This window comes from Corvus hawaiiensis, chromosome Z (genome assembly GCF_020740725.1).
Source record: "Corvus hawaiiensis isolate bCorHaw1 chromosome Z, bCorHaw1.pri.cur, whole genome shotgun sequence".
Classification (NCBI taxonomy): domain Eukaryota; kingdom Metazoa; phylum Chordata; class Aves; order Passeriformes; family Corvidae; genus Corvus; species Corvus hawaiiensis.
In genome coordinates, this window is record NC_063255.1 from 31489615 (window position 1) to 31515958 (window position 26344).

The 26344-nt window shown below is 46.3% G+C and overlaps 1 protein-coding gene across 3 annotated transcripts in view; it reads right to left on the reverse strand.

Annotated features, from left to right (window-relative positions):
- Positions 1-25141, reverse strand: part of LOC125320366 (metalloprotease TIKI1-like) — an 82844-nt gene extending 57703 nt beyond the window's left edge. For 2 of the 3 annotated variants that reach the window (XM_048292620.1, XM_048292617.1), the window contains exons 1-2: positions 24942-25141; positions 16534-17094 (exon numbers count right to left, since the gene is read on the reverse strand). In XM_048292620.1, the coding sequence (XP_048148577.1) occupies positions 16534-17094; positions 24942-25070 (690 nt within the window). In that variant the 5' untranslated portion in view covers positions 25071-25141. Of the gene's footprint in view, positions 1-16533; positions 17095-24485; positions 24623-24941 lie in introns of those variants that run through there. The other variant, XM_048292618.1, reaches the window with a different exon arrangement.
- Between the last annotated feature and the right edge of the window lie 1203 nt (positions 25142-26344).

Sequence of the window (26344 nt, forward strand, 5' to 3'; positions counted from 1 at the left end):
CTGTGCATCACAGGGCCCCTGACACTGTTGCTGTCCCACTAAACACCACAAAGCACTGCTCTGGGGACTAACTCAAGCCATCTTAACAAGAGCACACAGGAAAGTGTCTATTATTCCGGGACAGCCTTGAATTAAGGGGACCAAGAAACACAGGTGCTTTTTGAATCACTCTTCATCTGTCTGGTGCCCCCTGTGCTCAGTGCCACACATCAAGGACAAGCTGGGGCTGTTATCGCTTACCAAAATCCCAGCCCCCCACTTGGCAGCACAGGGTATGGCAAGGGCATTTGTGGATATGAGGGGAGCAGTGCCACACTGTATGCTCACAGGGCACCCTGTCCACCTGCCATGCATCCCTGCACCTGCTACATTCCAGGGGCCATCCCCTACCCTGTGCCAGACAGAAACAGGCCCTTTACAGTGTCCTGGAACAGATGTAAACCACTGAGGTTAAGGCAGGGCCTTAGTGAGGTTAAGGCAATGTTGAACTCTAGTGGCTCATTCCTGACTAACCTGAGCAGGAATGTGGGGTCCAGGCAGCACTATGGCTTTAAGGTCCGGCTTCATTCCTTGCTAAGCTGTTAACAGAGCACAGAAGAGGTGGTGCCTGCTCCTTAACAATCTTTCTCTACAGGCACTGCAGCACTGAGTGCACACCCACAAATCTTTTGGTTCCTTCCACACTTACATGCACACACGGCTGATGCCTGAGAGCATTTAGAACAGGCTAGCAAAGGCCTCCAGTACCTCAAGACCTCCCTTCTTGGCACTCACTTCAATGCTCCTAAAAGCTCAGCCCATTTGCAGAGGATGTGCAGCAAAGAGCACACAGCTTTGACCTGCAGCTGTAACCTCATTTTTGCCTGCTGAAGTCACAGTACCTCTGTTTTAGAAAAACTTCTTGTCCTATGTCTCAATGTAACAAAAATGTCTGGTTTCATTAGCATAAAGACAGTCACTGTCCAGACAGATCAAAATGTACATGGATACCACGCACAAATCAGCAGCTACCTAGAAAGAGTTTGTTTCAGAGAGATACTTGGTGGCAACCTGAAGTCTAAATGATGGCAGTTCCACTAGGTCCTAAGGAAATTTGTTAAACTGGCTAACTGCCTTCACTAGAGACCAATTATATTGAATCAGATAGCATATTTCCTCAGCATCTAGGCCACTAGACATACACCATTTGTTGTATTGTCCTTAAAACAAATTATTATTGCCTTAAAACAAATACCCAAGCAAACTCAAGGAATTATTTGTCTGTTTCTGTGGACACAACTTTTCAGATCAAGTTTGTTTACTTTCCTGTTATAAACGCATGGTCTTCAGGTCCCAAAATAATAATGTAGCTCTTTTCTGACCTATATCGAGCTCTTCAACACTCTCTGAAGTGCTGACACCAGGACTAGGCAGCATTCCCGCACTAGGGTCCTCAGAACATTTCTCCCCTACTCCTGCCACTCACCTGAGGACTGCAAGTTCCCTCTCAGCTGAACTACTGAGCCTGGCAGTTGTGTTAACAAATATCTTCCAAGCGTGTTGCACCATCAGTATATTCCAGACAAGGCCTCCAGTCTTGCTAGCCTGACCTCTGTGCTTTGCTCTAGATGTAGAGCCTTGCACAGAACAGCACCAGACAATCTCTGCTTTTCAGGTCACTCAGCTCTGCTCCCATAGCTGACCTGTTGTTTACATCCCCTCCAACCACAGCATCTCCATGCTTGTGCCAACACAGCATTTGTATCACTGACAAAACCACTGGGTAATGCAGGATCAGGAGTAGACACCTTCAGTACTTCTTTATGAGTTTTTTTTAGCTTCCTTACTCACTGGTGGAGGATGACTCCCCATCTCCAGCTGTTTCATAAGAATGCACAAGTTCTCTGGGCTATTTACAATAAGCCACTTTGATTTTGTCTGGTGAGTACTCCTATATCAGATTATCACTGGGAACAAAGTCCAAAGCTTTCAAAGCTATGCATAAGTACCTCACCAATTATTATCAAAAATCATACTCATATGAAGAAGTTGTCTGACAAGGCCAGTTTCCCATTCAGGGAAAATCGGCCAGTAGCATAGTGTCTTCTCTCAGTTCTTCACCAGCTGCAGAGCTTATCAGACTTTCTGTGGACTGACCAAACTGAACTTCGAGTAGTCTGGCAGGCTACTCCCTCATTGTCCCAGAATAATGCTGTTACAGTAGTTTTTTTTCCACTCCCCTGAATTTTTTCAAGTGCCATTAATGATTCAAAGAGCTCCTTGGCTTAATCTCTAAAAATGATGGACTGTAAGTTAACCATTGTTTTCAACATTTAAAAACAATGATATTTAACATTTTTCCTAATTACAGCAAGTAATTTGTGAGCAGAGCAGAAAATATTCTCTTATGACCAAGCTACAAACACAGAGTCTTCTCCTTTCCAAACATCACAAAATAAATATTATTTCTGCCACTGCTTTTTCAGTATGCTTTTTCACTCCTGGTCAGTATGGAGCCTATACCACTGCTAGGATTTCAGGAAGCCCTGATACATTTTAGGAATCCCTTCTTATTGTTCAAATGTGCTGCCCAAAGGCTCTTCACTGGTACCCTTCAGTTCCCCCATCAGCTCTCTTCCTTTGCCTGCAGATTACTTGTCTATGTTGCCTTTTTTTTTCCTTTCATTGTATTTTGAGGGTTTTTGCTGCTTTAATCTCCTTTGTTAACTAAACCAGCTTTCTTTTAAAGTAAAAAATTTGTCTGTGTGCATGCAGAATTGTGGTTTCCCAGGGACCTAATTAGGACTCTTGAACAATTCCCAATTATCATTCCCATTTTTATGCTTAAGTTCTTCCTTCTACTTTATTTGGCCTATAATTCTTTTCTGTTTCAAAAAACTGAACCTCTTTAGAGCACCAATCATACATACTATTGGTTGGGACTATATATTCCCTTTTCACATAAAAATAAAGTTCAGTCATGAGTATTTGTACCTAAGCAAACATCCTTTTCAGTTCAGTGATTAATTCATTTTTTATTAACCCAGATGAGGTCTGAAATTGCATTACTCCAAGACAGCATCTACACTTTCTAGACAGTGTTATTAACATATGTTGTTTAGGTGAATGGGTTTCTTGGAGTGCTGTGAAAACATACCTGAAGTCCCTAAAGGGAAGTGTAATTTTTCTCTTGCTCTCTTCTGGTAGAGTTTCAAGGAGATGCTCACCCAGGCACTGTGCAATACTGGTAACAGGTACTTCCATCCCCTGCATTACTGCTGATCAACTACAACCTTGAGCTTTCCATGTCTTCTTCTTTTGACTTACCAACAGCTTCAAAGCAAATAAAAATATACGTGGTGTCATCTTCTCTTCCTTCTCCACTTCATCCTTCCTAGAAAACATGGCTGTAGCTACTTTATTTTTGAACATTACAAAAATGCAGCTTATCCCATGGGACTCCAGCTGTGACAATAGCTCATTAATCTCTATAAACAGGGCTTAAAAATTCATACGGGGTGAAACTTGTGATCAAATTACCCTAGCCTAACAACTTACTGTACACTGGCTGAGCAGCAGAGACTGTACAGGAGCTCAGACTTACGTGTACAGCATGATTTATTTCAGCAGAAATGCCTCTGCCAGAAGCTTCCAACCACTCCTGACATGCCTGCATTTAACAGGGTCAAGCCTAAATGCAGGCTGCTGTGAAACTGGAAAGGCAGTGGCCAACACATGGCTGAAAGGTACATTAGCTGCCTATATTATCCATTCTGGTCTCAAGGAGAGTACAGATATAGCTCACCTCAGGATATCTGCAACTACTTGAGTGCAGAAATTTCAGCCCTAAAAATTTCCAGAGACCATTTTGCCAAATATACCAACAGTGACAGGATTTAAGTTCCTCTCTCAAAGAGCTACAAAGGAATTTGGTATGTTTGCAATTTGGGGGATACCCTGAAACTCCAGGGGCAGGAATTTCCTCAGGCATACATGGTCGGGGAGGTTCTTGTATGATTACAGGCATTGGCTATCACAGGTGGCCCTGTGGTTAGCTCATTTCATTAGAGCACAGTGGTAATAACACCAAGCTTGTGGGTTCCCATATGGACTATTCACTTAAGAGCTGGACTTGATGATTCTTGTGGGTCCCTTCCAACTCAGAATATTCTGTAGTCTGGAAATTCTGGTTCTGTGATTAAACTGCTGCACATTCCCAGCAGAATTGGCTGTTTTGGCCAGGATAAGGCAGGAAACTGAGCTCAGAACAGCAGCAAACCCATCTGTCTAGCAGGGGCTAAGGACATGTCTTTCCTGCTGAGACAGCCCTGGTCCAGTAGGCTAGCAACCATACAGTTCCCAAAGCTGCATAGCCCTGAGTGAGATGTCTAGTGAAAGACCTGGGAGAGTCAGCTTTGTGCTGATCCTGTGTAACCATGGAAAGCTAAGCGGCTTTAGTTTTCTTTATCAGTGGATCCTGACATAACCTTCCCTTCAGAACGCAAGGGGTAAAAATGTGGGAAGAAACCAGTGGATTTTGAGCATCTGAGTGATTTAGCCAGCTCCCCTCTGCAAAATGAGTCCACACCAATACCAAAACCTGCTTTTCACACTGGTTCTTTGGGCATATGCAATGTCATACATGAAATCTCTATTTATGAAATCCCTACTGAGTGCTTTAATTAATTAATTTCGAGTTAAATATTTTAAAACTGAATCTTAAAATTAACCCATCAGCCCAGGTACAAAAATCAAGTCCCATTATCAGTGTTTTCAATTGTTCAAAGTGGTTTATTAAGAAAGTTGCACCCTTCCCAGTTAAAAATTCCCCAGTTAAAAATCCCCAACTTAATGCTCTCTTTTCAAACTTCAAACCACCTGTACACCATAAGAGTTACCTTTCCTGGGTTTAATGTATACTTTTACAAGTGTTTTAAGATGTGTTGGATGTAGTTTAATACCTTTTTTTAGGTGTTTTTACTTGCACTTTGGTTCCAAGGCCAAAAACCCCAGTTCTAACAGCCAGCAGCTATTTTTAGCCACAGAGCCATTACTCTGCAGGCAAGCTCCACGGCAACCTGAATACCTGAATTTTAATGAAGGCATTTCAACTCCCTTATCTCAACTAATACCACCCCTCTGACAACGATGAGCCATTGGTGGACAGAGATGATCTATCAAAGGGAAAGCACCAATCACTTTAAACCGAAGGGGCGGGCTGTGGGCAGACTGGGGGTGGAGCAAAGACACTATAAAAACAACGATGCAGGGAGGTGGGGCCTCTTTCCTCTCTCTTTGCAGGCTAGCTGTGGTAGGCGTCGGTGCTGGGCACTCAAAGCCTTATTCCTTTTAAGGAGCCTTTAGTAATTTTTTTACTTTTGGACCAACCAAAAGCCAGCCCAGCACTGCAAGTTCTTTTTCTCTACCTGAGGTCTAGTGCTGTCTCAGCCAAAGATCTCAAATGCCTGCGCTCCTGGGGCATACCATCTACTGAGCCATAGGATCCCAAATTTTTATATTTTTCTAATTTCTGTAATTTTTCAATTTTTCTGTTTTCAATAAATCAATGGTTTTTTTAAGAGTTGTCTCATTTCTCACATGCAGGAGCCAGGACACAAAGGTTTGCAGCTGGACAGGCAGGAAGATGTTTAGGACAATGTCTAGATGAAAGTTCAAATTTTCTCAGTGGTTAAAATCTTTAAGCAGTTAATCCAGTATCCCAAACAAAGGTAAAGCTTTCACCTAATTCAGCTGAAAATGTGGCCTACACTGAATCAGGGGAACTGAGGACTGTAGTGTCAGTACCAGAATCCTCAACAACACTGTGCTAGGATACATCCAGCAGCACACCAGTGCAGGGCTGCAGCTCTCCTGCTAGTTTAGAGCATCTTTATACAACATGTTCCCTGAGAAACCCAAACACTTCCTCTGAGCTTGGAGGAAGCTCTTCAAAATGCTGAAAGATGACAGAAGAGCAAAGCCAAGGAACTGTATGATGCCATCCTGTTCTGACTTGTCTCAAGCAGAAGTGAAAAAAGGCTTGCATGGGCTCCCCACGCAGCCAAGTGGAGCACAACACAAAACTCATGTCCTTGGTGGGGCAGGATTGTTCATCCTGTGTGACATCCCAATGAGCCAACAAGTGCCACTTCTGAAAAGCGGAGGGGCTAACTCTACATTGGGGCGCTCTCAAGACAGCAACAAGGCACGATATTCTCCCCAGAAACCATGTGTCACAGTGGGGCTTCTCCCTACAGCTATTACAAGTGGTCAGTGCGACCATACCTCAGCATCAGACATACTCGGCAAAGGCAGACAGAACCTCAGCTGTTACCTTGGAGAGAATGAGATGGCTGGATCAAGCAGCACCTGGAAGCACCGATTTATTTGCAGCAAATTCAGCCAGATCTGATGCATAGTTGCAAGCCCAGTTAATTTGAGATTTGACAGCCTGATGGTCCTAAAAGATGTATAAATATTTTTCCCACATGGTGCTGTTTGGGGAACATGGAGGGAGTGGGACACACTGATAAATTATGAGTAATCCACATAGAAATGAAGGGTTTGAGTGAGTAAGATGCAAATCAGTCTCTAACACTATGTCTTGCTAATGAACACAACTCAAAAAGCAAAACAGGTCACACACCACCACATAAAATCTGCAATTAAAAAAAATATTACTTGCTAGAACATTCTTGTAATGCATTTACCAGACTTGACTTCACAGAAGTCAGGTCAGTGTATCTATTTTTGTCAAAGATTAATCTGAGTTCTGTCTGAGGCTAGCAATCCTGCCCATCTTGTTAAGAACAAAGAGACTGAGAAATGCACAAGGCCAGCTACCTAAATCTTCCCTCAAATAGTTACAGGACAAGATTGCCTTCACAGTTAATTGCGGACTAAACACTGTTACACATTTCGTCTTAATTGACAGGACTGTTCTCCAGATCCATGGATAAACCTTCCTAAACCTCTCCCTGGTTTCAGACTACACAGCCAACTGCTCCCCACATTGTCTGTTCACGTGTGACCTCTGCATGCTCAAGAAAGGCAAGTCTTGTGAAATGGGAGAACATGTGGGTATCTGAAAGCCCCACCAGGGACACTGCCAAGCTTGGTTCTGCTGACCCATTCCATATCAGTTTCCAAGCACAGCTCATACATTTTGGGAATAAGCTTTCCACATCTGCCCAGTGGAGCAGAAGCCCACAACCTACAGACCAACTCTTCCACTCGCACCTGCCCTCAATTCAGGCTGTCAGGGATGAGGGACGCCTTGAGCCAGAGAGGGCACTTGGGACATGTATGTGATGTCCTGGTGTGACTATCCTTCACCTACCTGTCTAATCCCTTTGAAACTGTTTACGCACCTTGGTGTCCGAACATCTTTCATCCAGGCATGCTGGAAATGGATGATGTCTGGTGTGGATGTGCGTATACCTGTGTCGCGGGTTCGGTTTGTAACCGGGCGGAAACACCAATTTAGTGTAGTGGTTTGGTCCAAAATACTCATTACTGTTTATCTTCTGTGAGATAAGAATTAGGAGAAATGCAAAGCAGGCACCAAACTTGAAAGAATATGAAGAAGTTTATTAACAGACCTAAAAGAAGGAAAAAAAAAATTATACCACCTTCAGAACTCTCCTCCTCCCCCTACCTTCCTCCCTTTGCCCACTGACAATGTAAAAATACAACCCTTAAGATGTTCAGTCTGTTTACCACTTCCATAATAACCTTGTTCAGTCCATTTAGAAAGAGAAGTCTCTTCTTGCTCGTGCTATGAAAACAGTATCACAACGAGACAGCCGCCCACTTCCAAATATTGTTCAGTCCATTTAGGAAGAGGAGTCTCTCTGCCTGCATGTGAGTCCCTTCCCCCAACTTGCAGCTTTTCCCGCAACTGCTTTCGAGAGTCCACTCTTGAAGTTTTTTGGGGTACAATTTTTAAGGTTGAGCCATTCAGAAACAAAAAAACAGAAGCCCTTCTCCTTCCCTGGGAGCAAAGGGTCTTCCTCATCTTCATCTTTAGGACTATCTCTGGGAGCATCTCTAGGAACTGAGGTTTTCTCCTTTCCCATTTGGAGCAAAAGTCCTCATCTGGTTCATCTCTAGGAACTGAGGTTTTCTCCTTTCCCATTTGGAGCAAAAGTCCTCATCTGGTCCATCTCTCCCTGTCCAAACTTCTCATGAAATTACAGCTGCGTCAGCATCTGCCTATCTCAGCGCAGGTGCTTTTGCTCACGAGTTGAACACTCCACCCCCCATATCTTCATGAAATTACAACGGGATACTCTGATATATCATAGCTTCACAACAGAATTTCAGCTTTAAGCATCTCCTCTCTCTCTTCCCTCAGGTTTTCAGCTCTTCACAGCAATAAAAGGGTTAATCTCACCTCGGCCTTGCAGCTGGAATTTTTCTTATCGAAGTGGAGATGGGGGGAGCCGAGCCACTCCGGCTGCCCACAGCAAGGCAGTGGGGGGGGTTCCACGGCTGGAACAGGTCCATCGGCTCCAGGATGGCCGTGGCCTGGCCCAGCCTGGCCCAAGCAGGGCCTGGCCGGGCCCACTGGCCCCCGCACAGGGCCCGCAGCCACCTGTGCCAGCGCCGGAAACGAGAGAGAGCTTGGGGGGGAGTTTGCCTATTCTTAAATGCGGATCACAGAGGTGGTCACAATTTTAAGTGGCTTAAAGAATTGTCCATATTCAACCTGCCCAGCTGATAGGTTCTATCAGGTCCCAGAGGAAGTTGTAAGCACCCCTTAGCAAGGACATCCCTTCTGGGACTATGCTTGCTAACCTATGACAACCTGCTAAGCTTGCTGGATGATAAGAATTTTATTAAGGAACCCAATCTTCTCTCTCTTAGAAAAAAAAAAGAACTGTTCCTACTCTTTCATTTTTGCCTTAGGTCAGAAAAAGAAACAATCATCTTCAAAACTATGTTCAGCCTCATCCTACTTGCAGATCAATCTTTCAAATTATCTAATAAAAGCCTTCATGAATATTATTGCAAATAATTATAGGATATAGAAATTTTAAGTCAACAAGTATAATGGAAACCATACCCGTTCCAAAAACCTTGATAGTGTTTTGCAAGTTTTCTGTGTTAAGACAACAGCATCAATGAATAGTTTCCTCAAGAGACTGTATGGCAGTAGGAATTTAGAGAAACACAAAACCAACACCTCATGTACTGAAGACATGGGAAACAGAAACAATACTTAGAAGACCTAAAAATGTAAATACAGATGAGAAAGAAGATGTAAATTGGCTTCCAAGTTCACCTTGATCAGGGAGCAGTCAGGGACTGGACCAACAACAACAGTAACACTCTTTATTTCCTTGGGAAGCCGTGTGAGTAAAAAGGACTTTGCCAGCCGCAAGCATGAGTGCTCAGAAAACCACTGTGCCTGAAAGAACCACAGCCGAACACAGATGCATAAACGAGGGAAGATGAGGACAGTGACAATACCACTGCACCAAGCATGACTGCCATGTCACAAGACAGATGCTGCTAGGCCTGGGAAGAGCTGAGTCAACATTTAACACATAGAAATGTGCACTGCTGGGACAGGCTCAACAAATAGAACATTAAAGGACAAACTGATTACAGCTGTAATGTTCACACAAGTACTAAGAGTTAATAGCAGAGGCTCTTCAGTGGAATACAAGCCCTCACAAAATCTAACAGATGAAAACTAAAGCTGGGCTTCATTTTTGTTCTGAATTTGTTGATGAAAACTAAAAATCAGTCTTCAGAACCACGGCCATGAGTCAAACGCTGTCAGTTGGGATGCAGGAGCCAACATGGATCCCCATGGATCTTGCAATCCAGTCTGGGCCAGAAGAACCATCTCACGAGTACTGGACAGGAGTGTGACAGGACTGCAGTACAGTTCTTAGGTGGGAAAGGAAGCTGTCTTCTACAACTTCTGCAGGCATGTGCCTTTAAGGTGTCCAGACTGGTTGCAACCTTTTTGTCCAAGGGAAAAGCTGGCAGCTGCATTCCCATGCTTTGGGTTCTGTAATGGCAGTAAGAAGTGAGCCCTTGGGATCAGGCATCCAGCAGAGCCACAGCATCAGAGCACCATGATCCATCACTGTAGTTCTGTGTCAATACTGAGAACCTGCCAACTAAAGCTTCGCACAGAGGCACCCAACTGCCTGAACAGCTGAGTAAGCCAAGGCCACATCTCTGCCCTGCTCCACACTCCTTCCTTTTGGCTGAGCTGTTCCAAAAAGCATTCAGCTCAGAGCTTCTGTGTGCTACCTTGAGTGGCCACCGATGCCTGGCAACCCTCAGCCTGCTGACAGGGCTGTGCTCCTCTGCAGCAAGTGTCCTCACCCAAAGCTGGAGGATCTCAAGCATCACACAGAGCACCGCCAACCAGCCCACCAGTCTAGCACTACTTGTCAGAGGACAGCAGGATAACCCAGTCACAAGTGCTCTCAGAGCAGTGCATACGTTTCATTGCCCAGCCCTTGCTCACTGAGTAAAAAGGAAAGCGCACTGGCATGCTCACACTGCAAAACTGGGAGCCACACACAGGCAAGAAGCCATCCATGGGAGCAGCAAGGACAGAAGAAGCCATGTTTGCAACCTGACATCTTCTGTTTCTGCTGTGTAATATGCCAAGCTAAGGGCAATTTTAATGGGAAAATCCAGCCAGCTGATAGGCATATAGAGTGCAAGTGCAAGGAGCAACGTTCCCAGTTTGGGATTTCAAAGCCCTACCACAGAGTCCAGGCTGTTTGAAACAAACTCGCCACCATTCTGAAGGCCACTTCTACTTTCACTGAGGGAAGAACACTGAAATGGCCAAGTAGTTAAAAATATCTTAATTAAACTGTAATTATTTCAATAGAAATGAGAAGTCTTAGTTATTTTGGTTCCCACCAGCCAACCCATTCCCCCATCCCTGATGTCTACATGTGGAGGCTACAGGTTTGTTTACACACAAACTGAAACCAAAACCAAATCTAGGTCACAGACTCCAGCAGCCAAAGATGCAAATAGGATCAATTCAGTTGTTCCAGCCCCAGTTCATGAGCACAAACACCTGATGTTCCCATCACCTGAAGAGAGAAGGCTGGTCCTAACAAGTAAGTCTTGAAATTACACCCTCGGGGCAGCAGATGCAATCATGTTACTGCAAGCAGTGTCCCATCCAACTTGTTTAGCAATAAAAAGCTCTGCTCCTCTGTCAGCTCCTTCATCAAGCAACTGCTCTGTGCTTTGCTTCAATTTGGACCTAAACTACAGAATCTAATCTACTCTTTGCAGATCTTGTACTATGTGCCTTTCCTTGCTTTTTCTTTCTTTGAGATTCTCCATTACTGTCATTGTCGAAGATGAGCCTGAACCAAGGTCCTGTGAATGGAAATACTGCCAGATCCAGCCTCATCATCCCAGAAGTTAAAGACAACTACTGTAACTGACCAACCAAGTATAGCAAAACACCCTTTATAGGAACGAGAAGAATAGCTCAAATCTCAGCACTTTCATATTGTATCCTTTGCGCCTAATTTCAAGCCATCACTTCTCACTTCCTTAGAATGGGAAAAAAAACAGACCACCCAACAACCCATGTAACACATGTAAAGCCATGGAGTCTTTGCTTTCTTATTTCCCCACAAATACAGGCTTTTCCTAAATAACAATTTTATACAAGGGCTTCTCAAGGGTGGCCCTTTCGCCCAAGTGCACACACATATTAAGCAGCAAAAATGCTGTTGCTGCTTAGTATGTGTGCGCACTTGGGCGAAAGGGCCAAATGACAGAAGGGCTGTGTTTGTTAAGCAGGAGTCTATAGTTCTCACAGTCATGTTAGTGATCCAGAACCTGGAAGTTCTGGGAGCCATCCAGAGAAAAGCAAGAATCTCTCAGCACTTTGTAGCTTGCAAAGGTTGTTTTTTGAGTAGAAACATAAACAAATAATGTCCTAATTAATACAAAATGATCAATGTAGAAAACTTTGCTTCATTTCCTATCTGCAATGAGCTATATGAGGGACTGGCTGAAAGATGCAAATAACAACACTTTCAAGTGCTCAGTCCCAGATTCAGAGCCAGGATTTCATAAGCAGTCAGCCCTTAGTGGCTCCCTGACTCCTACTGCAGCTTTGAAGACTACTTCTGAATATGTAGCAATGTATTCTGATGCTCAGGTAGGACAAATGCTGAGACAAGGTATGACCACAGGAAAGCCATGTGGGGAAACAATTCTCAAATCAGGAACAGGTAATAGAACCTTCTACCAAGTGTGCCAGTATCAGAGAAGTCAAACTGGCCAGAGTCTTGGCTAGGAAGTGGTGATGGCAGGACAGTGTTTACACACTTAACCATGGGTCCACACAAAGGGCAGACGTAAGTCTAAACTACTTGTGCTCAAGCTGAGACCAGTTTGTGAGGAATACAGCCTGGACACCACCTTAGCGTATCAAAGCAAGTGCCTGGCACAGTACAGGCCATCACCTGCTCATCTTCTGAGCCAGTACTAAACTGATGTTCATGATACTACTGAAGCCAACAGCAAAGCTGTTTAGGGCTGGAGCACTAATGCCCCCAACACAGCAAACACGTATGCACATGCAGAACTGGAGAAGAACAGCTGGGAGGGACTGACTCCATGCTGGAAGTCAGCAGTGGCAGATTGTACATAGCTACAAAGCCCAGACGCAGCTAGGAATGAGACCTGCATGCAGGGCAGTGCAACAAGAGAGGCAATACCCATCAAAGACAGTGGACTGGGAGAACAAGTCTGGAAGACAAACTAGGATGGAAACAGCACGAAAGAGGAAAAATAAACACCATGGCCCTGGCCATGGAGACAAACTAATGTTGCCGTACTCATAAAGTTGCACAGAACTTGGAACAAGAGACAGGGATTGACAAGGCAGTAAAGTATTTCACAGATTGTGTACACAACATTGTGTACTGAACAGAAATGATACTTTTATGATTTAGCAATGTGGGCAGCCAGCCTGAACTGAGCAAAAACGGAGAGATTTGGCAGGTAAAATAAGAGAGCCATAAACCAAAAGTCTTTGGTAAAAAAAGCCAAAGAAAAAAGAGTCCCTTGACAGGCAGTGTTGGCTGTTGTATGTGCGGAGGTTTTGGGGTTTTTTCCATTTTTTACTGTTCTCTCTTCACAAGGAGAAGGAAGTTGCTAACTGGGGTTTGTCTGCACTTTGCAGTTACTGCGCATTGTGCAACCCCAGGGAGACAACAATACACTGTTCCAGACCTTCACCTGCAATAACATACACTAACAAGGTCAACAGAATGGATCAAAAGAGGGACCTAGCTACTAACAATGTATGGATTGAAGTGGCTTGGGAGTCCACCTCACCAGGCAGTACAGTCATTTTGGATGTGAAACAAAGAGCAAACCCTATGCAGAAACAAACTGAAAACACTGAACTTGCTTCTCTGCTAAGTAATTTCTCTGTAATTCTGCCATAAGAAAATAAGCGTCTCTCTAGACAACATCCAGAGGGACCTGGACAAGCTTGATAAGTGGGCCCATGGGAATCTCATGCAGTTTAATTAGACCAAGTGCCAGGTGTTGCACCTGGGTCAGGACAATGCCCAGTATCAATCCAGGCTCGGGATGGACAGATAAACAGAGAGCAGCCCTGTGAGAAGGCCTTGGGGGTGCTGGGGGATGAGAGGCTGGACATGACCCAGCCATGGGCACTCACAGCCCAGAGAGCCAAACGTGCCCTGGGCTGCATCCAAAGCAGCGTGGGCAGCAGGGGAGGGAGGGGATTCTGCCCCTCTGCTCTGCTCTGGTGAGACCCCACCTGGAACACTGCATCCAGCTCTGGGGTCCCAGCACAGGAAGGACAGGGACCTGTTGGAGTGAGTCCAGAGGAGGCCACCAAGATGGATTAGAATAAAGGAGCACCTCTCCTATAAGAAAAGGCTGAGAGAATTGGGATTGTTCAGCCTGGAAAAGAGAAGACTTTGGGGTGACCTATAACACACCTTCCAGTATGGGAAGGAAGCCTACAAGAAAGACTTTTTACAAGGACATGTAGTGACAGGACAAGGGAGAATGGCTCCAATGTGAAAGTGAGTAGGTTTAGATTAGATATTAGGAAGAAATTCTTTACTGTGACAGTGGTAAGGCACTGGCACAGGTGAAACCATGGATGCCCCATCCCTGGAAGAGTTCGAGGTCAGGCTGGATGGGGCTCTGACCAATCTGGTCTAGTGAAAGCTGTCCCCGCCTACGGCAGAGGGGATGGAACTAGGTGATCTTTGAGGTCCCTTCCAACTCAGGCCATTCTGTGATTCTGTGGTATTTCTTGTACAGTATTAGACCATTCCTCATGCTTTTTGTTCTACTTTCCCCAACAGAAGTTTCGAAGTTATGCCTGTATGTTCGCTTGTTTGAAAAGCAGTCACAGAAGTGGCCCAACACTGGGGGTTTCTGGACAGCAGCACACCAAAGAAAATAATTTTCAAAGAGCCTATTTCAAACCCTTTGTTTGGTTTATATTAAACATGCAATTAACTCTACTGCCTGAACAAACTGACAAGAAAGCTCAGAAATTAAAGACTTACAGAATCGCCAAACACGAGTTCACAAGTCAGTTTCTGAAACAGCAATGAAATTGGCTTAGAAGAATAAAAATCATCTGCCTCTGGTTATCCTTTTCCTTGAGCTGCCTGTATTGGAAATCTAGCAGTGGGCAGAAGTGGAGGTGTGAATTTTCAGTGCAGTAGCTGTTCCAGACCTGCTCCCTCAAGGGACAGTGCTCTCCTTCCCCTCTAAGCATGCAGGCATGGGAGGAGCTGCAGCCTGCATGATGCACGTGCACATCTCCACTCACCATGGGGCAACCATGGGCTGTCATTTTCCTAACCAGAGGCAAGTTTCTCCTGCAGTTCTTGTCTCTCTGGCCTTCTCAGAAGGCTGGGCAATTCTGAACATTGCAGCTCTGTGTCCCTTGCCCATGCAGCTTCTTGGATCATTTGGTATTTATCCCATCTGCAAAACAGCAGTGCTCTTCGAAGAAAGCTATGAAGGCCTAGAATCAACATTTGCAGGAGCTTAGCAGGGACATGATTTGCAATCAACATTTCTCAGTCTCCCTACCACTTTCTTACAAGGCAGCGGAGAAAAATTCTCATACCACCCCCCCCCCCCTCTATGATGATAACCTCATATAGAGGGCAATATCAGCAAAATTAAAATGTGGGCAGTAATGTTTATAAATCCTCAACCAGGTACAAGGTGGAAAAGAAGGGACTTCCCAGCCTATTCCCAGGTCAGCTGTGAGCTAATAGCAGCAGCATAAAGATTCAAAGCACAGTGTTAAGCAAAAGACTGGAGATGTAAATGAGGTTGCCCAGCTCCAAACAATGGAAGAGAAAAGTGCAGAAGCCCTGCCTGCATTTAAGGACTGCTCAACTGCAGGACTGCAGCCTGGGTTGATGTGCTATTCCCCCCCACCAATGCTGTCTGGGGTAGCAGCACTTCAGACATTTGTCCTGAGCTGCTGTCCCTGCCCTTGCTGTGCTGCACTCCCCTTCTGCTCTTTCCCTTCCAAACTCGGCACCAGTGACAGGACAGGCTTCACGATGCAGGGGAAAGGGTCAGGCATCAGTCAAAATTCCCCAGCCCTATGACTAAAGGTCCTCCCACCTTCTGCTACAGGGCATGCTGCAAAACATAGTCTCACCTATTTCTAAACAAATGCCTCTTCCACTCCCCAAACTAGCATCTCCCTGCAGTGAAGGTACCCCATGTCAGGGAGCAACATTATGCCTGTGATCCCACTGGGCAGAGACAACAACAGACACTGCTGCCTGGTGTACTTCGTTCAGAGAGGAGCACCTCATCCAACACACAGACAACACAGAGGTCATTCGGCAGCATGAACAACAGTGCTGAACTCCAGCAGGTCTGCAAACACAGAGGCACTTGCGTAAGGGCCTGTACTAGTCTGTGAAGCTCCCTGCAGAACGCTGTGCTGTGCTGACCCTCACCTGGTAACAAAGGAAGGGAAAAAGACCCCCAAAAATCAAACAAAAATACTTTTCCCAGCATGGAGGATGGGCCCCTATTTCTGAGGGCATTAAGATATCCATTGTGATACTTTTCCAATCAGCACTTACTTCTCAGCACTACTCACAGCACCCGTGCTTGCCCCAAGTAATCACTTCTTTCTTTTTAACTTGCTATTACAAAACCAAGTTTGGACGTTGAGCGCCAGCCTGTCCTGGGCTCCTGCGGGGGGGCCCAGTCAGGGAGAGAGAGCACCTGTCCAAAGGTCTGGTGCTTCTGAGGGTGGAACATGCCCACGGCTGCCCAAGGAAGAGAACAGGGGTCTCCTCAGGCCATGCCTAAATGAATTCATCTCTGGCCTGATCTCCTGTGCTAGCAAATTCTCCTGAGGATGTAGGCAAAGGCACGGGCTGCAGGGAGCAGACACAAGTCTCTGGGTACAAAGAACTTACCCCGCACCCCAGCCCTTGCTGTTGCTGCTGAGATATCCACCTGAGCAGCCAGCCTGGCACCCTGCACAGCACTCTGCCTCACCTGGGAGAAGTTCAGCCCATTGAGTGGGTGGCACTGCTCTTCTACTTTCTCCACAGCACCCGTTTGCTTCCTCAGCCGCTCCGCTTCCTGGGCCAGGAACAGATCCAGGACGGGCACACCTCGTGACTTGATGTCTACCTCAGTCAGAGAGTTCACCATCAGCATCACCCAGACCGGTCTCTTCCGCTCCCAGTTGCCAGCAATGGCGTTGAAGAGGTAGTCTGCATACAGACCTTTGCCCCGCTGGTCTGGGGTCATCCAGGATGGCATCATGAGCTTGACATACTCCAGGTGCCGCTTCAGACGGTGGTAGATGTCACGGGGCAGCACATCTTGGAGATTCTTCCCCTGTGGCAAGAGTTGGCAGCTGGTGAGAGCTGAGATGGTGTAGGGATCAGTGAGGTCCAGCTCAAAGTACACGATGTGGCTCTGCTGGAAGGCTTTCTTGGAGTTCTCTGGGATGAAATCCCAAACACGTGTGTATGGGACATGGATGGTGCCAAAGAAATAAGATGGAGGATCTCTCTTGATTGTCCACAGGAAGGAGTTCAGCTCATTTTGCTGGGAGAGAGGGAGACACAGCTGAGTAAGTACACACTTTTTACACCAGGCCACTGCAGCAGAGGGCTTAAGGAAAACATGGTGCCAAGCCAGCAGGTCACCTGGCTCAGCAGCTTGCCAGCATGGACTTTACCTAAAGTGACTTTGCTCACACAAAGTCCTCTTTGACCATTGTTTTTGTCAGGTCTTGAGGTAAAAATTCAATTTTTGCTAATAAAAACATAAGAAGATTGTCTTTGGGTTCTCCTCCTGAAAGGTAACACCGTGTCTTCTCAACAGTAATACCACCTGATACATCACCTGGGTATTTACCAAAAGCATCAGCAGAGCACAGCCCTAGCACACCATGATCCAGGCATGACACTTACCCAACTTCTGCTTTTTCTCAAGTCAAAAATTGGCATCACTTTGTTGAAGCAAAGCAGGACAGCACGATTTCTATCACTTTCACCTCTCACTTCAGCACAGCAATGCAAATCAAAGAAACTGCTGTGACAGTTAGAAGGTGGCACAGCATCATGGGTGAAGTTTCCTTGTGGAGTATGCTGGTTTTGGTTGGGGTGGAGTTCATTTTCTTCACAGTGGCTGGTATAGGGCAGCATTTTGGATTCATACTGAAAACAGCACTGGTAATATAGAAATGTTTTTGTTATTGCTGAGCAGTGCTTGCACAGAGCCAAGGCCTTTTCTCATGTTGTATGACTGCCAGCAAGGATGCTGAGGGAGCACAAGATACTGCGAGGGGATACAGCCAGGACAGCTGACCCTAACTGACCAAAGCAATATTCCATACTATATGGCATCATGCTCAGCATAAAAAGCCAGGGAGGGCAAAGAGAGAGAACACGGGACATTCAGAATGATGGGATTTGTCTTCTCAAGTCACTGCTATGCATGATGGAGCTCTGTTTTCCTGGAGATGGCTGAACATCTGCCTGTCCATGGGCAGTGGTGATTGAATTCCTTGTTTTGCTTTGCTTGTATGCGCGACTTTTGCTTTAGCTATTAAACTGTCATTATCTGAACCCAAGACTTTTCCCACTTTTACCCTTCCAGTGCTCTCTCACATCCCATGGAATGGGGGTTTAATGAGTGTGGTGCTTGGCTGACACCAAGAAAATGAGTAACACAAAACACAGCTGGCAGACAGACTTGCTGGAGCAGGTCGAAATAAAGTTTTGCACATGGCAGAGAGACACAGTCAAGACCCCTCACAGCCCAGTACTCTTTCTTGAGTAGCAGAGAAGAGCATGCAATACCTTGGAAAATAAGGGAAAAAATTCTGCAGGCCAAACTTGTCCTGTGGTTTCATGGTATACACTTGTAAACACTGAGGAAGAAAAAAAGCTGCTTTTTTTAAATTAGCTTTAAAATCTCTCAAAACCCACAGCCATCTGAAAGACAGAATCATATTTAAATTTGTTCTGCTGGAAAACGTACCTCACTGCATCACCTGGGATACCTCAACACAGGGTTGTGGTGCTCCCACAGGACAGAAGAGCAGATGGGACAATACAGATCCTGCTTGAATCCTTCCAACTCACTTTATACCAGCAGCAGGCACAGCCTTCATCACCCACAGCACCCACTGCTGCAGCAGTACTTACTGGAGCAATGGACGCAAACGGTGTCTGTCTGCACAGACAGGAAGAGGTAGCCTTTGCATGTCTAAGTAAGAGAACAAGCTTCCAGATGCACTCAAACATCTGGTCAGTCTTGAGCCAGCAGATAACTGTAACCTCAGCACTGAGGCTAACTGTGCATGTGTGCTGATCTAAGAAGCCTGCCTGACTGCCAAATGCAGAACAGGCTGCTTGGAGGAATTTACTGGAAGCACATTGCCCGTAAATTTCTGACACTGAAGACTCAGGGTCATAGAGGTTAATCTTAAAGAGTGCTCTGCAATGGCTCATCCCAGACAACCTTCTCCAGCAGCTCTGTACATCAAAACCAGGCCACAGATCAGGCAGCGCCTCAGCAAAGCGCTACCACCAGTCCACTTTACCTGCATGGACTACAGAATATAGAATATCCTGAGCCAAAAGTACCACACGGGGATCACTGAAGTCTGACTCCTGGAGCTGCACAGGAGAGCCCCAAGAATTGCACCACGTGCCCAAGAGCATTGCACAAACCAGCTATATTCCAAAGGGCTCTTCAAACTGTTCTGCAGCATATCAAGAGTCTGAAGGATACTTCAGACCCTGGCCAACACCATTCTACAACTCCATATCCTATCGGACAGTCTTGGAATGCCTGAATTACAGAACATAAAAATTCTCCTGAAGACCATAGGAAGAAGAGAGAACAAACATGAAGAGCACCAGGAGGTACAAAAGATAGAGGGCAACAGGTGAATAAAAATCTAACATAGACCTGTGAAGAATACTCAAGAATGAATATGTGAAGTAAAACAAGAGGGAAAATGAGACAGGGTTCTTCCCTGACATCAGTCAGAAGGGGAAAATGAAAGGACATGCCACTGTGGTGAGAAATGAACTGGAAGTAGTGGTCAGGCAGCAAGGAGGAAGGACCAGAAGTGCTGCTTTGCATCTACTGCAAGTATAAAGAGAGGAGGCGCCTGGGACAGGCATGAGGTTAGGAGGTCAATACTCCTTCTCTTCATGCAAGTCTGATCATGTATGTGGGAGTGCACAAAACCACCTATGACTGCAAGGAATTGTACAGAACAAGTGGTCACCAGCCAGCTTAAAATTTCAATTCAGCTCCTCAGTAAACCCAGCAAGAAGGCTCAAGCCCTGATGACTGGTGCCAGGCTTTAATGTGATCATCAGCGCTGCTCTGGACTACTGCACACAGCACAGCTAGAAAGGCTTTTGGCATTATACTCTTTTTTTGTTCTTTTTTCTCTGCTCATCCCCCCAACTTTCATAATCAGATACTGAAAGCAGAGTAATGCTGCCAGCTACCACTGGAAATAAAGCAGGCCATCAGGCACAGAGTACATAAAGACTTTCTTTAAAGACCACAGACAGAAGAAAGCAGGCTGAGACATAGCAAAAATTTTCACACAGTCCTCGATATAGATGTTCCAAAGCAGAGCCGCTGAGCACTCTTGCTGGCACTTGCATGTCAAAAGGAGTAGTCAGGAACTTGGGAAATCACCCCAAGCACCATTCAGACCTTCTTTCACAGAAAGCTTGGAGCCAGCATGAGAGGACAGAGAAAGCTCAGTTTCCCACCGACTGGAAACTCCGTGGACCCTGCGGAATCAGTTTCCGGGTACCAGCACTTGTTATCATCACCAAGTGATGGCACAAGGGATGCTTGCAAAGCTCACTCTCCCTCTAAAAACGTGGCACTACAGCTGCTCCAGACATGCTAGTGCCTCACACTCCTTTGGCATCTCCTTTATCTTCAGAAGGGGAGCCTGGAGTCCAGCACTGCTCTGCCTCCATGCCAGACCCCTGCAAGCAGCCTGTTACCACTCTGTGCGAGAGGGGAAAGGGCGAAGCCCTGGGTGTGCCTGAGCAGGTCTGTCTTCCCCTGCTGCACCTCTGGGCACTCTCACCTCCCTGGCAACCTCCGGGAGCTCTCGTGTGTCTCAATACAGCTTCAGAGAGGGAAAAGCAAGGACATCATTTCACCCCAATACCATAAAAGGGAAGCTGTTAAACAGTGCTCTAGGTGGCCATGAAACAGCTCAGGAGTAGTGCCAAGGCTTGTTCAGCATCACACCATACACCATCACTGTGGCACATCACTTCCCTAAGAGCATGCAGTAGATAGAAGTGCTACAACTCCATTTTCCTTTGCAGTAGGATCCTTTAACACAGCTGTTGCAACAAAAAAAAAAGTGTTTTAAAACAAACAAGTTACAGTCAAAGTGCTGTCCTGGAGGCTTATGGCAGCTGGGCTGTACAGCTTGAGGAATTTCAGTTCCAGCAGCGTTAACAAGAAGGTTCATGAACAGATCAACATGCATAGATGCATATTTGTGTCTCCACTTTAAAATTTACAGGTGGTACTCAATGCACCATCACAGGAAAAAACCCTGAGCAAGGAGAAAGAGCAGCAGTCTCAGAACAGAACACAGGCCTCCCAACTTGCTGCCACACCAAAGTCCGCGGAATCATCAGATCAAGGTATTTCTGAATGCTCATCACTATGGCATGGTGCCTTCTCCTCTGCCTTACCTCCCCAGGTGAAAAAGCTGACACTGTCACAGAGAACACACTGGAACTTGCAGGATCCACTCCCTAACACAGGACTTGGAAAGCCTCCTTCTCAGCGAAGGCTGCACAGGGGACGAACTCCACTGTCCACTGAGGTGCAATGGGGAAACATAAGGACAGACAACATGAGAGGACAACAGTGTCAGCCATTGCAAAAGTTCTGGAAAAGCATGGTGCACATTGAGGGTATTTCGCTGGGAGCTGAGGTTCCTTCTTTTTGATTAAAAAATCCCAAGGCTCAGATTTTGTTCGTTTTAACAAGCCCCAACATCTTGCTTTTCCAGCCCTATTTATAGAAACATTACAGGATGCAACCTGTAGTCTTCGAACACACAAATACTACTGCATTTGTCAGATATCATGCACCACTTCAAGCAAGGCAGCAATGATTCTTCTGGAAAAGAAATGCCAAAGTAGATCAGAGAAAGCATAATTTTTTTTTTTTCAGAGAAACTAGCTCAAATTGGGCTGAATGATGTACTAACGAGTAAAATTGGCAAACATCCAAAAAACAATTCAGAAAAACACCAGGAGGAACAAAGAATTCATCTAGAGACAGTACTCCAAACATGTAGAAGAGCATGGGAGTATAAAAAACTACACAAAAATGTAAATATGGACAGTTGTGATAACATGGGGAATGAAGGCTCAGAAGGCTCAGAAGGAAAGAAAACTGTGGTCCAGAGACTGAGGAACTGGATGGGAACTCCAGACATGGACAACCTACACTTGCTCTGCTTCCTTCTACATGAGTTCTACTTCCTTCCATCTTCTGTCTCATCTATGTAGACTACACATTTCAAAGCACAAAGTTTCTAACTCACTGTGCAGGCAGGTGCCCTCTGTAGCTTCACTGTCTTTCAGGAGCTCTAACACTCACCACTTGGCCTCACAGCTACACCTTCCAAATCTCAGCCCAGAACTGCACTATTTCTCAACCCGCAGTATTCTCGTGCCTTATTTTTTTTGCTTGCTACAGAAGCCAAAGCATGTGGCATGCAGTATTTCACCCAGGCAGGCAGCACTATTACCCTCCCTATATGGCTTTCTCCCTCTCTCTTATCTATCCTGGTGTCATATCTTGCCATGTTTCTTTATACCTAATCGAGGCAAAGATTTTACTCACCATGTTATGTGCCCATGCAACGATGGTAATGCACACAAAAATGCCAGCCACATTTTTAATAGTATTTCTCTTGAGCTTTTGCCCACCGGCATTACTGTCACACTCAAACTCAGCTTAAGACTTAAAGCAGAACTTGCTTGGGGATAAACACTGCACAGGCTACAGCTACTAAAAAAAACACATCCAACGTGCCAGAAATGAAAAATAAAGTTTTTAACTAAAAAGCCACAGGTTAAGAACAGAAAAATTACTTGCTCTGCTGAAGGGCGTATATGGAGAAAATTAGCCATATAAATTAATTGGCCCTCTATCAGGAACAACACATAATAAAATACTAACCAACTACAAGCATTCCACAATTAATCCCTGAATTCTGGCTTTGATTTTTCCTAATACACTCCAATGTTAAGCAAAAAGAAAGCAGTACCAGACCACATTATTTAGTATCTGGAACACAAGCCAAAAAAGATTCCAGCATACTTCATCTTAAATTAATTGTTTTCTATGTCTTTTTTTTTTTCTAGAATGATGAGGCACATTGTTGGTTGTAGCTTTAAGCATAATTTGGAGTGATGATGAGAAAGCCCTCAGAAGTATTGTAGGTTCATTCCTTAAAATAGCAATTTCTCTCTTTCAGGCAACAACACACACATTTCTTTCATGGCAGAGACCTAGGCAACCTGACAAAAAGAAGAAAGATCTAAGAGAGGCAAGAAAAGGAATCCTAAAAAGAGCTAAACTGAATTAAAAAGCCATCCGTGGTGATGCAGAAACAAGATGGTGTATTTTTCCTAAGGAGTTGATGTAAATATTCATAAGGATAAACTCAACAGCTTTGTAAATAAGGCAGAGGATGCCATTTCTAGACAGTGTGGTTACTACCACTGTCCTAATGACCCTAGGAAACGGCCTGCCAATTCCAGAGCTACAGGTGGTCTCACATTTTAATGACAGAGTCATCAGCAGATAATGACCTATCATTAACACATTTCACCTCCAGTCTTGCTAGTAACTGGCAGAAGTCCACTCAATTGTTCCTGAGAAAAACTTCGTGCATGTCCCACCCAACCTGTGAAGTTACCCATTTCCACAAGTATGACTTATGCTCAGGCTCTCAGGAGCTGTCCTCTTTCTCCTTGCTCTCACTAGCTCCTTGCAGTAGTTTCATACCAGCCCACAGGCTTTTGCACCTCATGCCCTCAAGGAGAAGGAGCACTCACTCCAAAGGCTTGACCTGGCTTTATGGCAGGGTCACAGCTGGCCACCTACAAATCCAGTTGACAAACTGGTTCCAAGCAAATTGTAAAAACACCGTCCCTCAAGGTAGGGCTAAGCTCTGTTTAACACAAACTCAGGAAGACACCTCCAGTGAAGCACATGTAGCTTGGCATATGGCTGATTCCATAATGCCCTAGATCCTGGAAGATATCCTGGGGAACCAGCATGCTCCTAGAGGCAGGAAGGCCCCAAGACCAAGGGCTATGTGTAGGTGCATGAGCAGGTGAGAGAGAGGAGTGAAGTCATAGTGCAGACCTTCCTCAGTTGCAAAACTTTCTCACACCTACCCTGCAGTGAGCCTGCTGTGGCTTTGGCACCTCCCCAGTGCAGCAGGTCTGCACTTACTTCTAAGGGCTTCCAGCTTCCTTAAGGGCTGTGCTGGTGGAGTTAACCCTGCCTGGGAGGGAAGCTGAAGTGGTGGCACACATATCCCAGAAGCATGTCAGGTCCAAGTAGATGCCAAGAGACAGCACAGATGGCCTGTTAATACAAAGTCAGTTTAAGAAGGCTTTTCCTACATGATTTTTGGTACTTTTATCTCAAAAGCTTCAACGACTTTTTCTGATTTTTCACAGAAATGACAGACACCCTCTACACATGCTTCACACTGGCCGTAACATCACCCCTTTCTTGCAGCAGGGATCCTCTGCTGTGCCAACCACCCACCGGAGCTAAGTCAGCGCATGCTGCTCCTGGCTACTGCAGTCAAGCTGCTAAGTTTAGGAGACGAGCAAAACCTAAATAATGCGTAACCGCGTTTTCACTCCAAATGGCCATTTGCTGCTCCGAACCTGTTCCAGCATGCTCGGCGTTCTGCAGTGGGACTAGGCGGTACCCTTGCGTGGGACGGTGGCTGCAACTCAGTCCCGGCCAGTCTGCTTTCTGGCGACCGGTGCAGCTCCTACTCAGCGCAGGCAAAAGATCCTGCTGGGACTCACCCCGGGGTCTTCCTCTCCCGGCACGCTCTTCCGTCAGCACCCAGGGATGGGTGCACGGTCCCAACACCGTGCGCACAGTCTCGGGTAGCCAGGGTGCTGCTCCCGAGCGCCTGCCGCCCGAGCTCCGCGCACCGCGCCCGCCTGACAGGGATTGAGCCGCGGATGAGCCCCGCACACCGCCTCCTCCCGTCACCGCACCCCGAGGGGACCAGACCCGCGCCCCCGCGCTGCCGGCAGGGCGGGGCGGACGGCAGCGCACCCCAGGCAGGAGGGCACCCCGGGCAGGAGGGCACCCCGGGCGGCACTTACCTTTCTGCGGAGCGGGCAGGCGGCGGCGCGGCCGTGCCGGGCTGTGGCCAGCAGGAGGAGGGAGCCCTGCAGCAGCAGCAGCAGCAGCAGCAGCAGCAGCAGGAGGCAGAGCCCGCCGGGGCGCACCATCCCCGCGCTGCGCGCAGCCTGCGGAGCGCGGCCCCCTGCGGTTTCTGTTTTGCCCCCACACCTTTCCCTGCTTCCGCACCTCCCGTTTTACTTTTTTTTTTTTTTTTATTTGACTTCTTTTGCCTCGTGGTTTTTTTTTTTTTTTTTCCTTTCCTCTCCCTGGTTTGGTTTTGTTTTTTTTTTTTTTTTTTTTGGCCGTCCGACTCAATCCCAGAGCCCTCGCAGGAGCGGCCCGGTCCCCCGGCCAAGCCCTGCAGTCGCTGCCCCCTCCTCTTAAAAGGTCCCCTGCGGGGCGGGGGGAGGAAGGGGAGGGCGCGGGGCCCGTCGCACCGGGGGCGGGCGATGGGGCGGCAGCGGGGGGGTCCCTCAGCCGCTGGCCGGGCAATGCCACGCAGGGACCTCGCCTGGCCCCGAGGGGCTGGGGCGGCCGCGCCCCCCATCCCGCAGCTGTCCGCGAACCCGCAGGGAGCGCAGCACCCGGCTCTGCCCGCCCTGGGCCTGCCCGCCTGTCTCTGCCCTTCCTGCTGCTCTCTTCAAGTGAATATAAAATGGAAGATTGTGATTCTTCACAAGCCTTTTTATTGTACGTCGGCTTGAACTATTTTGACTCCTTGTTTCATGGGTGGCCATTCCAAAGTTGTGTGTCCACTGTGCTTTGCACAAGCAGTGTTCACAGCATCACCGAATATTCAGAGTTGGAAGGTCCACAAGGACCATTGAGTCCAGCTCTTCAGTGAATGGCCTATACAGGGACCGACCCTGTGACCGTGGTGTTACTAGTACCATGATTTAAGTGTGATCCTTGTGTATCATTGTCTCTAATAGTGAAATTCAGCCGTTCGTGCCAAGGAAGCTAGTATTTAAATCCTCACAAAAGTACAACTTGCTGTTACGCACAGTCTTAAAAGTACTGAGAAAAGCCAGAAATACACCAGGTTTTAATCCAGAGCAGATGAAAAGAATGAGCTTTCATAGGTCTCAAAATACTCAGTAAGCTTCTCCTGATAATTTTATTATGGCATGTGTCATTAATCCACATATAGCAAAACTGTTAGCACTTTCAAGGCTTACGCTGAGTAAACCTTTAAAGATAGAATGCTAACAATCTGTGGCCGACTAAGGTGTGCAGTGCTATTGTATGGAACACTCCCTCCTGCATTATCCCTACTTGTTTTAATTAAGTACTTCCCAACAAAAAAAGCCAAAATCTATTGAAGCCTTAAGTAAAAAGACAGTAGAGGTCCAATGAAAGGGAAAAGGCATGCTACTGTACG